Raw genomic sequence first — 15,762 nt, 5'->3', positions numbered from 1 at the left:
TGCTTTTGCCTGTTTAAAAAAGTTTTAAGTTATTAGCCAATGGGGTTTGAGTTTAGATTGTGAGATCTGGCTCCAACCAATAGAGATCAGACACAGCAGTAAGGACAACCCCAGATGTGTAAGGGATAAATCTGTCTGCTTTTCCTTTGTTTGTTGTACTCTTGTGGCAAGATGGCTAGCGAGGGTACCCTTGCTGCAGGAAGTAAAAATTGCTTTGCTGAGACATCCTTTGCCTCAGTGCTGATTTTTCTTTGCAGCCCTGAGCATCTGTTTCCAACATGGAGAGAAAGGAGCACTGGACAGGGAGCCAGCTCTGCCCTCCCTGAACTTTGTCCCAGTGGGGTGGGGATGGCTTTCCATACCCTTGAGGTGGTCCAGCAAGAAGGCCTACAGTGGGGTCCCAGAGCTGGACTGCCTGGGTTCAAATTCACATTTTGGCTGTGTGACATTTGGTAAGCAACAAATGCCCTGGGACTCGGCTTCCACCTGAGTAAATGTGTGTTAATATGAGGATTACATGAGTGAATGGTATATTAAACTTTCAGACCAGTGCTTGGCATGTAGTGTGAGCAGAGGTCAGCTATCCACTCTTATTACTACCTAGGGCAGGGGTTCCCAAACCCTGGGTCATGGACAAATACCGATGGGTGGCCGGTTGGGAACCAGGCCACACAGCAGGAGGTGAGTGGCAGTGGGGGAGGGTGGTGTGGGGAGCAAGCGTTCCTGCCTGAGTTCTGCCTCTGTCAGATCAGCAGTGGCATTAGATCCTCATAGGAACATGAACCCTACTGTGAACTGTGCCTGCGAGGGATCTAGGTTGTGAACTCCTTATGAAAACCTCATGCCTGATGATCTGAGGTAGGACATTTCATCCTGAAACCATACCCCAAACCCTGTCTGTGGAAAATTGTCTTCCACAAAACCAGTCCCTGATGCCAAAAAGGTTGGGGACCACTGACCTCAGGACCATGGAGTCAGCCCCAGGAGTCAGGGCAGGCTGGCCCAGGCCTAGTTTGGAGCCTGAGAGGTGATGGGTTAGAGGCTGGGGAAGGAGAGTGCCTGGCCTAGAGGACTCACAAGCTGAAGCCCGAACTCCCAGAGAAGTATTGGAGGCCTGAGGCCACACCCAGAGAGCCCTCTGCCAACCCTCCTGATCCACGTCTGAGTAAAACAGCTGCTGGGGCCAGGCGAGCAGGGCCCTGGATCGGCCATTGTCTGAGGGCCTTAAGGCTTGCCGCACCTTCCCTGGCCTCCAGTCTCAGTGTGGCCTCATCTGGCAAGAGGCCCAGGACACTCAGCCTCCCTGAGCAAGCTTCACCATCTGCACAATGAGGAATTTGGCTGGGATGGTCATGAAGGCCCTGCTAGCTCCTAACACTCCCTGCATCAGAGTTTAGAACTCCCCTGTGTCCTGAGAAGATATCCACTCAACTACCCCTATGCCACTGGAGGCCCGAGAGGAGCAGGAAGCCAGTAGTAAGGTCACCTGCCGGGCAATAACAGCCCCCAGGTATCTCCATCAGCTGCCAGGCTGGCACCCCCACACCAGGCAGGAGCCCCAGCATACCCCTTTCTGAGGCATAGTGGAGCTGGGGAGGGCAGTAGTTAGGGTGCGGGGGCTCTAGACTAAGCTGCTATATTCAAATTTGGTTTCTCCCTCCCTGGCTTGGTGCCTTCAACTAAGATATCTAACTGCTGTGTGCCTCAGTTTCCCCTTCTGTAATGGGGGAGAAGGAGGCTGCTCTGATGCTTGAAAGCATTGACACATACAGCACCACTAGGCGCACAGACCACACTGGTTTCAGGGCTGATCATGATTCCCAAGAGGGGCGCAACAGGGACAGACAAGCCCGGGTACCCAGGGCCCCAACAACCCCCGCTAGCACAGAGTATGAGGAGTCCAAGATAGTAACCCTAAAGCTTTCTTCTGCAGCCCAGGATCCTTACTAACAGCTAGGAGACCCTGCCAGACTCGCGCCTACTCCATGTGCCTGCCAGGCCACCCCTGCTGCCAGCTGCCAGAACTTGGCAGTGTCACCCCTCCCCAAAGCCCCCACACATAGGTTGGGTTTGGGTGCCCAATGCAGACCTCTTCCAACCCCAGACATGAGCCACACCCTGTCCTCACTCCCTGGTGACTAATCTGCTTACCCACCCCCACCTGTACTCCCATCCAAGGCTAAGTGCAGTCCTACTTAGCACCCCTTGGTAGCCTGGCACAGAGCCAGGGCCGAGCATCCCTGGAGCAAAGGAGTTTCTACTTGTAATGCAGGTGGGAAGCTGCAGGCCCCACCCCTTTCTCCTGGTTCTTACCCCAGCTTCCACTCGGGCCCAGGTCAGAGAGGAGGCCGGAGAGCAGTGTGGAAACAGCCACGTTGTTGGCATAGCCCTGGGTGAAAAGCGTCAGTAGTCTCACTGGCCCCCCAGCCTGGTCAGCCCCAAGGTGGGGCTAGAGGAATCACAAGGTCCCCTGGGTTTACACTGAGCAGGGGTGGGGATGAGAAGGACAGAGGTGGCCCCAGTGCCCAAACACAGCTTTGAAGGTAGTGGAGGCCCACCCACTCACTGGAGGGCCAGGGCGAAAGCTCTGCCCAGCTAGTGTGGGGGGCTCTGCCCCAAGAGAAGGTAAGAGTCAGGCCTCAGGACTGGAGGAGGCTGGCGCCATCCCAGGAGCACCCACAAGGGCTGGGTATGCTGCTGAGAGGCTTCTCCAGCACGTGGCCTCGGAGATCATCCAGTCCCCACAGCCAGCCTCCCTGAGCAGGTGCTGGCTCCGACACGCAGCCTGCCCCTCCAGTGGGGCCCCAGGCCTGCAGCTCACCCTGCACCCACCAGCCAGAAGGCTTTCCCTTCCCCACTGGATGCCTTCCAGTTCTCTCCAGTGCCTCTGACTGTGGGGCCACCAGGCCATGCTCTCTGAACCACATTCCTCAGGCCACCCTCCAGTTGTTCTGGCACCTTCCACTCCAGCTGTGGGCAGGACAAGCCTGGATTCCCCCGGGCCCTCAGTCTGACAACTGTGCCTCTGTTAGCACAGCCAGGGGCCATGTCCATCCTTGAAGCCTGGCTGCTCTCAGTCCTCAGGGTCCCACAGCTGGTGTCTGGAATGCTTGGAGGTAAGAAAGGAACTCCTCCCGCTGTGATGGACCATGCACACCCAGAGCCCCCACCCTCCCCAGCACACACTCCAGCTTGGGTCTGCAGAGGGCACACATGCACTGCAGCGCCTCACACATGTCCAAGGACAGCACACACCTCCGCCCCCTTCACCCTAGAATGCGTGTGCACGTGCCGGGTGCACACAGTGGGGAGCGGCCCCTGCTAGGCTCCTCAGTCGGCCGGATGGCCTGGGGGCAGCGGCGTGCTGCCTACAGGTCGGGGTTCTGGTGGCTGCACACGACGCCCGCGTCCTCCTCGTGCTCGCAGTCGTGCGTGCCCACGCCGTTGTGCTGGCACTCCAGCAGGTTGCGCTCCCAGCCCTTGCAGCGCACATTGTCCAGCAGAATGGGCAGCGAGCCACCCTGGCCGAACTCGGCTCTCTTGACGGCACGCACGGCGTAGGGAAACCCCAGCTGGCGACACACGACGGCGGCGCCGTTGATGTCCCAGGAGTCGTCACACACAGTGCCCCAGCGTCCGCCCACGAACACCTCCACGCGCCCGCTGCCGGAGCGCAGGCCCGTGCGCCTCACCAGGCGCACATCGCCATCCCGGAACGCCTGGCTCGCCGTATTCAGCCGCCCCCGCCGCCGCCCACCGCCCCTCCGGCCCCCTGGTTGCCGGGTAGGCCGTGCTGGCCTCGGAGTCCGCGGGGTAGGCGGGGGCGCAGTAGCTGTGGGGCGCCTGCGGCGGGGCGCCTGGGTAGGCGCCCACACTGTAGGCCGCGGGGTGCTCGGTGTCTTCGGGATGAACTCTGCGCAGAGGAAGAGCATGCCATCAGAGGGACCCGGGCACCCCTTCCAGCCCTGCTGCCCACCCTGTGCTGCCCTGCAACCTGTGCGGACAGGGAAGACTCAGGGAAGGATGTCCTGGGTCTGTCCTGCACTCACACCCAGGAGACAGGATGCCTCCTGTGCCCCCAGTGGTGCTTCCCAGGCCACCCGGACCCAGCAAGATGCCAGCCTGGAGTCAGGGGCCAGGGTCTTTTCCAGTCATGCAGCAAACACTCACTGGCAGCTGCTTCATGCCAGTCTGCTGCTGCATCTCCCCATCCCAAGCCCAGTCTTCCCAGAAGTCCCCAGGTTGGTGCCGGAGCCAGCCCCTGGCTCTGAACTCAGAAAGGCAATGGAAAGGAAGGAGTGTCTGGGAAGGTTTCTAAGAGCCTGTCACCGTTTCTGCTTCCAGGCCTTGGTTGTGAGGGTGAGGAAGCTGAGGCCCACAGATGGGTAAGAATTGCTGTGTGGCCAGCAGGCTGGGAACGGGACCCACACAGGGACCCCTGGAGTCGGGGTAAATCTCTTTCCTCCTGGCTTCCAAGGTTGGCACCTGTCACAGCGGGTACGATGGGGGTGCTCTGGTTGTGTGGCTGGGGAACAAGGCATAGCCCCTGGGAACAGGACGTGGGTGCAGTTGGCGCTGGGGAGCTGAGGCAGGTGATTCCCTTTGTCCCTGCAGAATGTAGGGACACACCTGGCCCAGGTCAGCCACAGGGAAACACCTCAATCCACACTTTGCTGTGCCAGCCCTACCCTACACAGGCACAGTGCCAGGCACTGGGCACTGCCATGTGTGACAGCCCAAGACTGTTCAGTTACTATGGGGAGGATCCTGGAGCCACCAGGCCAAACCTCTTTAATCTGGCCACACCTCAGCCAGTCCCACTTTGGAAAGCACTGAGATGGGGGATGAGAAAGGGCCTCTGAGCACAAGGCCAAGTACAGGCCAGGGCCAGGAGCCCCATGACATGGCAAGATGCTCTCCATCCCTGCACCCTGGCCCCTGGCCCCACCTCTTGCTCCTCAGGCTGTCTTGTTTCTCCCACTGTGGCTCTCGCTGTTCCCTCCTCCTGCACTGCCAATCCCCCTTGGGGAATCCCCCTTAGCAAACCTCCCTCTTGATGCCAGGCCCCGGAGGTGCAACCCCCTCTGTGCACTCCCCCAGGTGCACCCCCATGGCTCCCCCAGGTGCATCCCCCAATCTGTGCACCCCCCTTCTGTGCCACCCTCCTCAGTGCCATACCCCTCAGTGCACCCCCTTCCAGGTGTACCCCCCTGGTGCCATCCCCACTCAGTGCCACCCCCCTCAGTGCCACCCCCATGCTACCCTGCCTCAGTGCCATCCCCTCAGTGCCACCTCCTGTGCCACCCTGCCTCAGTGCCACCCCTTGATCTACCCCCTCAGTGCCACCCCATGCCACCCTGCCTCAGTGCTACCCCCTCGGTGCCACCCCTTGAAGTGAACCCCTCTTGGTGCACCCTTCCTCTTCTTTTCAGACTCCGGGAATGCCTACCCTCCACCCCAGTCTCCAACGTGGGTCCTCACGGCACCTGGCACACAATTCGATCACAGGGCCTGGGACAGTAAATGACATCTCTGTCTGTCCCAGTCAGAACAGGGCCTGGTCTGACTTCTCACTGTGGCCCCGGCATCCAGCATGGAGCCAGTAACTAACAAAAGTGCCAGAAACTGCTGAATGAGTAAATGAAAACTTACCAAGCCCTGAAACCAACTGCGGCCAGAACTCACTTCCAAAACCACTGAGCTCAGCCCCTTCCCCCTCTACCCTGGTACCTCTTTTGCCCAGGTGCCTAGCCTTCCTCTCTTCTTGCCCTCCCCACCCCCATACACACCCAGTCTGCCTATGGGTGGCCTGCTGAGCCCACCTGGTCTGCTGAAATACTTTCCTTGGCCCACAGAGTGGTTTTTAAAATTCTGAACTGGTTACCAACACTTGGGAGGTTGTATCAGGCTGAGAAGCAAGGCCCGCAGGGCCTCACTGTGTGCTGCATCCTCAGGGCAGGGCACGTGTCCCTGGTGAATGAGTGGATGGGGGGTTCCTGCTTCTCTGAAGAACTGGAAGACCTGGCAACACGGGGTCCTTGTTACCACCTAACTGGTGCAGAGGGGAGAAGTCCCAGTCTCAGCCTGGGGTATACCCTTCCTCCAGACCCCAGACCCAATGGGCAGTCATTTGTGGACCTGCTTGGCCGTCCCTCCTCACCAGGCTTGTCAACATGGAACCATCTTGAGGGCCCAGCCCACATGTCAGCCCCCCCAACAAGTAACTCTTCCAATCTCCCTTGTTTACACACAGATACATCCTCCTTCTCTGTCCCTCCTGAGAACTCGGAGCATACCTTGCCTGGCACCAGCTATTTCTCTCTTGGTTTAAGGAACTGTAACCAATCAAGCAAGACCCAATTTAGTTCAAGTCCCATCCAGCTTACCACCATGTCTAATGTGTGCCAGGCACAGTGCTAAGCACAGGGGCCGAAGAGGGGCATCTAGGTCCAGCTGGTAAGACCCACATCTGGCTGGAGGGGCAGCGATGTGGGCTGCGGGAGCTCCCCCTCCCTCAGTGTCCCCACTGGCAGTCACTTACTTTCTCTGGGCAGAAAGGGGATGAGGCCGCTTCTGATCTTCACCTTAGCAGGCTGGATCTTACACTTGCCAGGTGGTGCCCGCCTGCCAATGACACACAAGAGGTCATGAGTCTTACCCTGGGAGCCCACCCTGAGGATATCCCCCTGCCATTACCTTTCCCCTGCAGCGAGGCTGGTATGGCCAGCAGCGATGGTAACAGGCAGCCATGCCTGTGTGCACCTACTGTGTGGCCTGTGGCATCCCTGCCCATTCCATGCTCCCAGGATTCTAAGAGCTCCAGGGCATGAATCCCCCATAACAGCCCACCAGGTGCACACTTACCCTCTGCCAGAATAGCACCAGGGCTGGAGGCTTACTCTTTCCCAAGACACTTCTAATCCAGAGCATGGACTCTGTCCCCAGGGTGTCATCAAATGCCAGTCTCTCTCCTCCTACAGCCTGCCTCCAACTCCTGTAAATGCAGCCTGATTCCTGCCTGCCACCCTCTCCCTCCAGCCCCACAGCCTTTGAGAAGGGTCTCTCTCTGACCCTCTGGTTACTGGATTTCTGATGATGTAGAATCTGAGAGATTCCTCTGCCTGGAACCATCTAAAGGATGGGGCGTGGGTGAGGAAAGCCTCCTTGCAGCTGGAGGCAGAGTTGAGGGACCTGGGGTCTTGGCATGTTGGGTTTGAGAGAGCAGGGAGACAAAAGGGAGAAGGGTGCCAGGACTAGGAATTGGGTCTCCTTTGATAGTTTTGAGGGCACAGTAGGGAATGCAATTCCGTTTTAATTAGTTTTTGGCCGTCAATCTGTGACTCTTTGGGAACGACCCCATTCCAGGACAGAGTCACGTGGGTCCACAACTTCAACAGGATTCCAGTGGAAAGGCCAAGGGGTGAAGTAGCCACGTGACACGGAGTGGCCTCCAGACAGGCTTGGCCCAAGAGGGACACCAAAGAGGGACAAGGGCCTTTGTCCCCAGAGACGGCAGAAACACAACCAGGCACACACGCTTCTCAAAGCTGCAGACAGAGTGAGGTTTTTTGGTTGCTCTGAGCTCCAGAGAACATCCACCCACTTCAGACAGACCCAGTGGGGCTTTTGATCCTTAAGGAAATTAGAAAGTCTTTGTTATGCAAAAGGTAGACTATCCACCCAAAAACACCACTGTGGTTATGTGCGGGTGGTCATAGATGACCTGACCCCACCCCCTCACTCCTCATTTCTTAATTTTCCAAATGTTCCATAATGGGATCTCTGTGTAATATGTGTGGGTGCAAAGATACAGTTATTCCAAGATAGGAGAAGGAAGGCAAGAGAAGGGTCAGGGCGGGAGGGAGGAACTAGCCCACTTCCGGCTCCTACACAAGACGGTGAGCAAGAGAAGTCCCTAAGTCTTCTTGGGGTCCCTCTCTCTATGACGTGGGGACAACAAGCCAATAGGGAAACTGTGTTGAAAAAAGGAAAGATGTCAGATCTCAGGCAACTTCTGGCATGAATTAGGCACTTGCTTGATGTATGTAACATTTCCTCAGAGAAGCATTCTTTTTTTGAAAATTGGAAATAACCTAAAATTCCATGGAATGGGTAGGACAATTACAGTGACTCAGCAGAAAATCACGCAGCCATTAGAAATGGTTCTTTTGAAGGTGATGTTTGCAACATTTAGACACTATGGCATACATGAAGGAAGAATACCAAGTCTGTATGTGCTCCAAATACAACCACATCAATCCTGGCGCTACATGGATGACGATAGACGGGACCTCAGGGAAATCAGGAGGAAGGGATGGAAGGAGGAAGTGATGACATTTTCTTTGATAAGATGTCATGTCAATACTTTATGCGTGCTTTTAAAACAAGCAAAAAAACCCAAGCCTGGTAAACAAGGAAAGTGAGAAGCCGTCACAAACAGGGAAGCTAAGGAGATACAACTAAAGGTAACATAGGAACCTGGAATAGGAAAAGGACACTGGGGAGCAACTAGAAACAGCCTTTGAAAGAGAGTGTGGGGTCTGGGCGCAGTGGCTCACGCCTGTCATCCCAGCACTTTGGGAGGTTGAGGCAGGCCGATCACTTGAGGTCAGGAGTTCAAGAGCAGCCTGGCCAACATGGCAAAACCCCTTCTCTACTAAAAATATAAAAATTAGCCAGGCATGGTGGTGGGCGCCTGTAGTCCCAGCTACTCGGGAGGCTGAGGCTGGAGAATCACTTGAGCCCAGGAGGCAGAGGTTGCAGTGAGCTGAGATCCCACCACTGCTCTCCAGCCTGGGTGACAGAGCAAGACTCCATCTCAAAAAAAAAAAAAAAAAGTAAAAGAGTGTGGAGTTTAATGAATAGTGATGGAGCAATATTAGTTGATTAATTTTGACAAGTATACCATAATAATGTAAGGTGTTCATAATAAGGGACACAGTAAGTGGCATACAGGAAATGCTATACGTTTTGTCACTTATCTGTACATCTAAAACTATTCTAAAATTTCTTTTATTTTGAGATAGGGTCTTGCTCTGTTACCCAGGCTGGAGGGCAGTGGTGCGATCATAGCTCACCACAGCCTTGACCTCCTGGGTTCCAGTGATCCTCTCCCCTGAGCATCCCAAGTAGCTAGGACTACAGACGTGTGCCAGCACACTGGACTGATTTTTAAATTCTTTGTTGAGATGGGATCTTGCTATGCTGATCATGCTGGTCTTGAACTCGTGGGCTCAAGCAACTCCCCTGCTTTAGCTTCCCAAAGTGCTGGGATTACAGGCGTGAGCCACTGAGCCCAGCATAAAATATTTTAAGCATGAAAAGGGTTTTAGAATTGTTCTTTTTGTAAAATTAATTAATTTTTTGAGAGACAAGGTCTCTCCCTACGTTGCCCAGACTGGCCTTGAACTCCTCGCATCTCCCTCCCGAGAACATGAAACCTGCCAGCTTGTTTCAGGATTTTCCCAAACCTGGCATATCTCAACGTTTAGGGTAACTAAACACATGGAGAACTCCTGGGGTCTGCCAAGTGTGTGGATTCTTGGAGTGCAACCTCAGGCCTTGTGTTAGAGATAAGCACAAGCTTGGACCACACCAGGGTGTTGAAGGGCCGTTCAGGCTGCTGCGGAAGCCAGCAGAGGAGCGAAAATCCAAGGGCTGAGAAGCAGCTTAGAAAGCGGATCACTCATTTATTCATCAAGCATTCCCGAGTCTCTGCTCCGTGCCATTCCCAGTGCCTGGGTGGCCTCTGCAGAGTGAAGAGACACAGGCTTGGCCCTGAGACTCCCAGACCAGCTGGGAGACGGTCAGCCGTGTAGCCCAGAGATTACAAGTCTGAGTGATGACAGCTGAGGAAGGGCTGGACCGGGGCACGGAGGGCAAAGTGGGTTGGGGAAGGTGCTGGAAGAGGGTGAGGCTAAGGCTCTGGGCTCTGGGCCGTGACTTTATATCTTTATGCTTATTTCCACCACTGTAAAATGAATGGCTGAGAAGTCAATGAGCTGCACACGGAAGGAGCTGGGACATGGCTGCCACGGCGCTTCTGGCCTTACAGCTAGAAGGGAATCCAGGGAGATGGAGCCCCGGAAGGGAGTCCCAGTGAGGTGAATCACATTCCTCTCGGGGCTTCAGTGTTCTTGTCTGAAAAATGGGGATTAATACCACCCACCTGAGGGGGAGGTGGAGGGGACGGGCCAATGTAGCTAGGAGCCCTGACAGACAGCAGGAGTTCCCTGTCCTGGAGGCCGGGACTCACCTGGATGGGTCAATTATCTTGTAGACGACCCCTCGTGGAACTGTGGCACTCGGCTCCCCTGTCGACATGAAGTACAGCTCCCCTTTGGACAGAACAAAGCTACCAGTGAGAGCCCCGCATGGAATACCCTCGAAGCCAGCCCCACCTCACCACCCCTCATCCCCAGTCCCCGAAGCCTTGTCCTTGTAAAAGGACAGCAGGCAGCCAGATGTGGTGGCTCATGCCTGTAATCCCAGCACTTTGGGAAGCCGAGGTCGGTGGATCACGAGGTCAGGAGTTCGAGACCACCCTGGCCAACATAGTGAAACCTCGTGTCTACTAAAAAATACAAAAAATTAGCCAGGCGTGGTGGCAGGCGCCTGTAATTCCAGCTACTCAGGAGGCTGAGGCAGGAGAATTGCTTGAAACTGGGAGGCGGAGGTTGCAGTGAGCTGGAGTGCCATTGCACTCCAGCCCAGGCAACAGTGTGCGACTCTGTCTCAAAAAAAAAAAAAAAAAAAAAACGGATAGCAGAGAGCTCAGCTGGGCTGGGGTCAGGGAGGGGGGTTTCCCCAAGGAGGGGCTGAGACAGCTTGGTAACAGATTGGAGGAAAACATATCCCTGGGGACAGGTGCAGTCAGGGAGGGCTGCATGGGGATGGGGTCTGAGAGTCAAGGCACAGGAGGCTTGGAAAGTGCAAAGGGAAGACAATTGAGGGGTAACTTGTGTAGCTGGGGTAGACCCAGCTGTGATGGGGCTGGGGAATGAGTACAGCAGGCTGCTGAGTGGTCAATGGCTCCTGACCCCCGAACCCAGGGGCACCAGCCCCACTGGAGAGGTGAGGGCAGGGGCTGTAGGCCTGCAGCAGCGGGGGTCCCCAGGTGAGATGTCCCTGCTGGGCAGTCCGTGGGCACAGCCCTAAATTGGCCACATAGCCTTGGGCCGTCCATTCCCCTCTGGGTCTGTTTCTGGAGTGAGCCACCAGGAGCAGCCCTGGTCTCCTCTGCTCCAACCCCTCAAGGAGCTCCCTGGTTCATCTGGCCGGCTGACCTTAAGGCCCACCTCTGGGAGGGTCCAGGGCCCAGGTCGGGCATGGTGCCCCTCCTCCATAACCAGGCGTTTATAGTCAGCCACAGTCTCCCCATTAGTAAAATGACAAGGTTGGACCAGGCAGACTGCAAGGCCCCTTCCAGCCCCCAACCCTCTGCACACACAGGGAGCCCCCTTGGGTGCTGCCAAGGCCGCCCGGGGCTGCTGTTGAGACTCAGAAAACCATGCTCAAAAATGAAGGCCTCAGAAGCCGCCTCCAAAGCAAGTGTTTCTCTGACCTCCTGTCCTCCTGTCTCAGTTCTATTCTCCCCCGAGGCGCCATAGAAACTAGACTCTCTCTTTCCCAAGGCAGATCATAGAAACTGGCACACATTTCCCCTAAAGCCGGTCAGAACCTAAAAATATTATTGTAACTCTCTCCCCACCTTTCTGTGTAAAACTGGCCATAAAGAAATTATCTGAGGCCAGGCACGGTGGCTCACGCCTGTAATCCCAGCACTTAGGGAGGCTGAGGCAGGCGGATCACTTGAGGTCAGGAGCTCGAGACCAGCCGGGCCAACATGGCAAAACCCTGTCTCCACTAAAAATACAAAAATTAGCCAGGCATGGTGGTGCACGCCTGTAGTCCCAGCTACTCAGGAGGCTGAGGTTGCAGTGAGCTGAGATCACACCACTGTACTCCAGCCTGGGCAGCAGAGCAAGACCCTGTCTCAAAAACAAAAACACAAAAAAACAAAACAAAACACAAAAACAACAATAATAACAACAACAACAACAAAAATTATCTAGGTCAGATGTGGTGGCTGTAACTTTGGGAGGCTGAGGCAGGGGATCACTTGAGCCCAGGAGTTCCACACACACCTAGGCAACAGAGCAAGACCCCATCTCTACAAACTATTTAAAAATAGTTGCATGTGCCTGTAGTCCCAGCCACTTGGGATGCTGAGGCAGAAGGATCACCCAGGAGTTTGAGGCTGCAGTGAGCCATAATGGCGCCACTGCACTCCACACTGGATGACAGAGCAAGATTCTGCCTCTAAAAAAAAAAAAAAAAAAGGAAGAGAAGATCTGACCTGTCTGACTCATTTGCAGGTCATAAGTCTCCTATTCCAGAGACAGTCCCATACCCAGAAGGAAGGAATGCATGCGCAGAGAGGCCAAGAAGATTCTAGACACATAGGCCTTGCTGGCTCTCCCCACTCAATCAGCGTGAGCTCAGACCCTTTTTGTCCAATCACATTTCTACACAGCTGTCCATAGTTTGTTGCACCTGAGCATAAAAATGAATGATTTCGGTCGGGCGCGTTGGCTCACACCTGTAATCCCAGCACTAGGATCGCCTGAGGTCAGGAGTTTGAGACCAGCCTGGCCAACAAGGTGAAACCTGTTTCTGCTAAAAAAAATACAAAATGTAGCCAGGCGTGGTGGCGCGTGCCTGTAATCCCAGCTGCTTGGAAGGCTGAGGTATAAGAATCACTTGAACCTGGGAGGCGAAGGTTTCGGTGAGTCGAGGTCACAGCACTTCACTCCAGCCTGGTAACAAGAGCATAACTCCATCTCAAAAAAAAAAAAAAAAGAGAGAAAGAAAAAGAAAATGGACAATATTTCTCCTGTAGCTTTGGGTCTTCATTCCAAGGGTTCCTGCGTCGTGTAAAACTGTGACAGAATGCATTTGTGAGCCTTTTCTCCTAGGAATCTGCCCCTTGCCAGTGGTTTTCCATGAACTTTCAGAGGGCAAAGGGGACATTTTCCCTTGGTGGACACTGAGCCACCTTCCTGGTATCTGTGGTGTGGACTGTCCCTGGAGCACACTGGGCCAGCAGAGGGACTTGTTTTGTAATTTGCAAGTATCAACAACTAGAGAGGCAGAAGCGGGATCCGGGAGCGGGGGAAGGTGTGTTCTCACCGGACTGCAGGGCTCCGGGCCCGTGCCTTCCAGAGGCCGCTGCCAGAGCTGTCTCTGGGCCGCCGGTCTCACTGGTGCCTCCTCCTGGCTTTCCACACTCGGGTGTCACTCAGGGGGCTGAGGAATGGCCCTTTGGGAACTGCACCTTCCTTTCAGGCCCTGCCTCTGTGGGGGGAGGGGCCGCCCCGCTTCCAAAACACATTAACCCCCTACTGACCAAAAGAAAGGGCTTTCAAGGGCTCAGAGGGTGTAGGAATGGTTGTGGGGGCTGGGGGCTGCTTTTCTGGAAATTCAGATTCTGACGGTTCAACAAAGGTTTCCCAGACTCAGCCCTGGGGGCTCTGGGCACTCAGCCCTGCAGGGGACACCCCTCCAAAGGCCCCTGGGTGGGCGTTGCCTAGCAACCCCAATAAGCATCCATTAGGGCCCACTGGGGGCCCCTGAGCTTTTGTCCAGGAACAATCCCGGGCCAAGGACAAAGGCAGGAGGCTGGAGCAGGATCCAGTCTCCACAGCCCCTCTTCCTCTCCCCTCCCACTCTGTCCCTTGCATTGAAAACACAAGTGCCTAGATTCAGGACCCAGTAACCGACAAGAAGGCTGTGTCCACCCGCTTTGAAATAATTATGTGGCGTCATTTAACGGCCCAAATACATTTGCCATCAGAAAATCCAGGCCAGGGGAGGTCTCTGAGGAGGCTCTCTTCCACCACCTGCCTGCATTTCCACCATTCCAGATCTTCCTGGCCAGCTAACTGGCAGGGACGCTTACCCATGTTATTAGTCTAGAACTCATGGCAACCTTGCCCAGGGTGGGGTAGGGATGAGGGGAAGAAAAGGGCCACTAATTCCATTTTCCATAGGAACAAACAGAAGCTCAGAGAGGTGAAGATGCCCACATGTGTCAGAGGCATGTGAACCAGAGCGACTCCATCTTGAATAGGAGCTGGGCAAAATAAGGCTGAAACACTGGGCTGCATTCCCAGACATTTAAGGCATTCTGTTACAGAATGAGATAGGAGGTTGGTACAAAATACAGATTATAAAGACTTTGCAGATAAAACAGTTTGCATTAAAGAAGCTGACTAAACCCCACCAAAGCCAAGATGGCGGTAAGAGTGACCTCTGGGCCTCCTCAGTGCTACACTCCCACCGGCACCATGACAGTTTACAAATGCCATGGCAATGTCAAGAAGTTACTCTATACGCTCTAAAAAGGGAAGTCATGAATAACCCACCCCTTGTTTAGCACATCATCACGAAATAACCATAAAATTAGGCACCCAGCAGCCCTCGGGTGCTCTGTCTATGGAGCAGCCATCCTTCTATTCCTTTACTTTCACTTTGCTCTATGGACTTGCACTGAATTCTTTCTTGTGTGAGATCCAAGAGCCCTCTCTTGGGCTCTGGCGCAGGACCCCTTTCCTGTAACACAGGCACATGCAAGGTCCGGAGCCCAGGGAACATCTTCCTCCCCGTGGGAACTAATTTCAGGCCTGTGTGGTCCTTCCCCCACATCAGAGAGCAGAAGGCCCGCAGGGTGGAGGACCAGTCCCAGGGACGGGCAACCAGCAGGGAGAGGTCTCAGGAGTGCTCACCGGCCTCGTCCTCCCCAAAGGAGATGATGTGCGGGTAGTAGTGGTTGATGAGGCCTGGGAAGTCACAGGTCTGGCCATGGCCCATGCAGATCTCATTATACTGCCACTGGCCTGTCTCTGGGTTCTCGTGGAGGGACATCAGACGCCTGCAAAGGAAGATGAACTGTGAGGCCACATGGCACCGAGGGAAACCTACCCACCAATCCATCCATCCCTCCCTCCCACATCCATCCATCCATCCATCCATCCATCCACTCACCCACTGATTCATGCAAGGACCATACACAATTTGCCAAGCCCAGTGCAGAACAAGCATGCAGGGCTGCTTGTCCAAAAAGTATTAAGAATTCAAGATAGCGACCACAGAGCATGAGATCAAGCGTGGACCTTTCTGAGCATGGGGCCCTGTGTGACCGCGTACATCCATGAAGCTGTCACTGTGTGCAGTCTTCACTAAGCACCTACCAGAGACCCACAAGAATGAACAAGACTAGCTTGGTTCCTGCACCCTGAATGCAATCCTGCCCACTGGCTCCTGCAGAGGGCACAACGCTGTCAAGAGCTCACCAGTTTCAGAGCCTGCCAAGCACTGGAGCTTCAACGTCTTTGGAATATGCTAACCTTGCTCCTTACTCCCATCTCGGCTTGCCAATCACCTATTCGTACTTCCAGGTCCTGCTTAGAGACATCCCCTCCTCTGTGAAGCCCTCCCTGAATGCCCTCATGCTGGGCTCCCCACACTGTGCACAGGCTCTCTGAGGTTGCAGTGCAGTGGACTGAATGGGTCTGTCTCCCTGGCTTGGGTGTGAGGGGTGTTCTTCATCTCTGTCATCCTGGCCCTTGCCTGACCCAGCAGAAGGGCTGAGAAAACTGTCAAAATTAGTTGAATTTCCGTGGTCAGGATACTTGGGCCCTCCTGGGAAGGACAGAAGGGAGAAAGAAGAATCAGGGGTAAAAGCAGAGGCTTCATCTATGC

The 15,762-nt window shown here is 54.9% G+C and overlaps 1 protein-coding gene across 2 annotated transcripts in view; it reads right to left on the bottom strand.

The window, feature by feature from the left end:
* HHIPL1 (HHIP like 1) overlaps positions 1 to 15,762 on the bottom strand; it is a 34,756-nt gene that overhangs the window by 3,910 nt on the left and 15,084 nt on the right. The window contains exons 6-9 of one of the 2 annotated variants that reach the window (XM_064374508.1): positions 14,787 to 14,932; positions 10,256 to 10,337; positions 6,542 to 6,624; positions 2,274 to 3,913 (exon numbers count right to left, since the gene is read on the bottom strand). In XM_064374508.1, the coding sequence (XP_064230578.1) occupies positions 3,369 to 3,913; positions 6,542 to 6,624; positions 10,256 to 10,337; positions 14,787 to 14,932 (856 nt within the window). In that variant the 3' untranslated portion in view covers positions 2,274 to 3,368. Of the gene's footprint in view, positions 1 to 2,273; positions 3,914 to 6,541; positions 6,625 to 10,255; positions 10,338 to 14,786; positions 14,933 to 15,762 lie in introns of those variants that run through there. The other variant, XM_064374509.1, reaches the window with a different exon arrangement.

The sequence above is a fragment of the Aotus nancymaae genome, unplaced genomic scaffold, assembly GCF_030222135.1.
Source record: "Aotus nancymaae isolate 86718 unplaced genomic scaffold, 86718_ANA_hifiasm-v0.15.2.pri h1tg000011l, whole genome shotgun sequence".
Taxonomy (NCBI): Eukaryota; Metazoa; Chordata; class Mammalia; order Primates; family Aotidae; genus Aotus; species Aotus nancymaae.
This window is presented reverse-complemented; position numbering and strand designations above follow the sequence as displayed.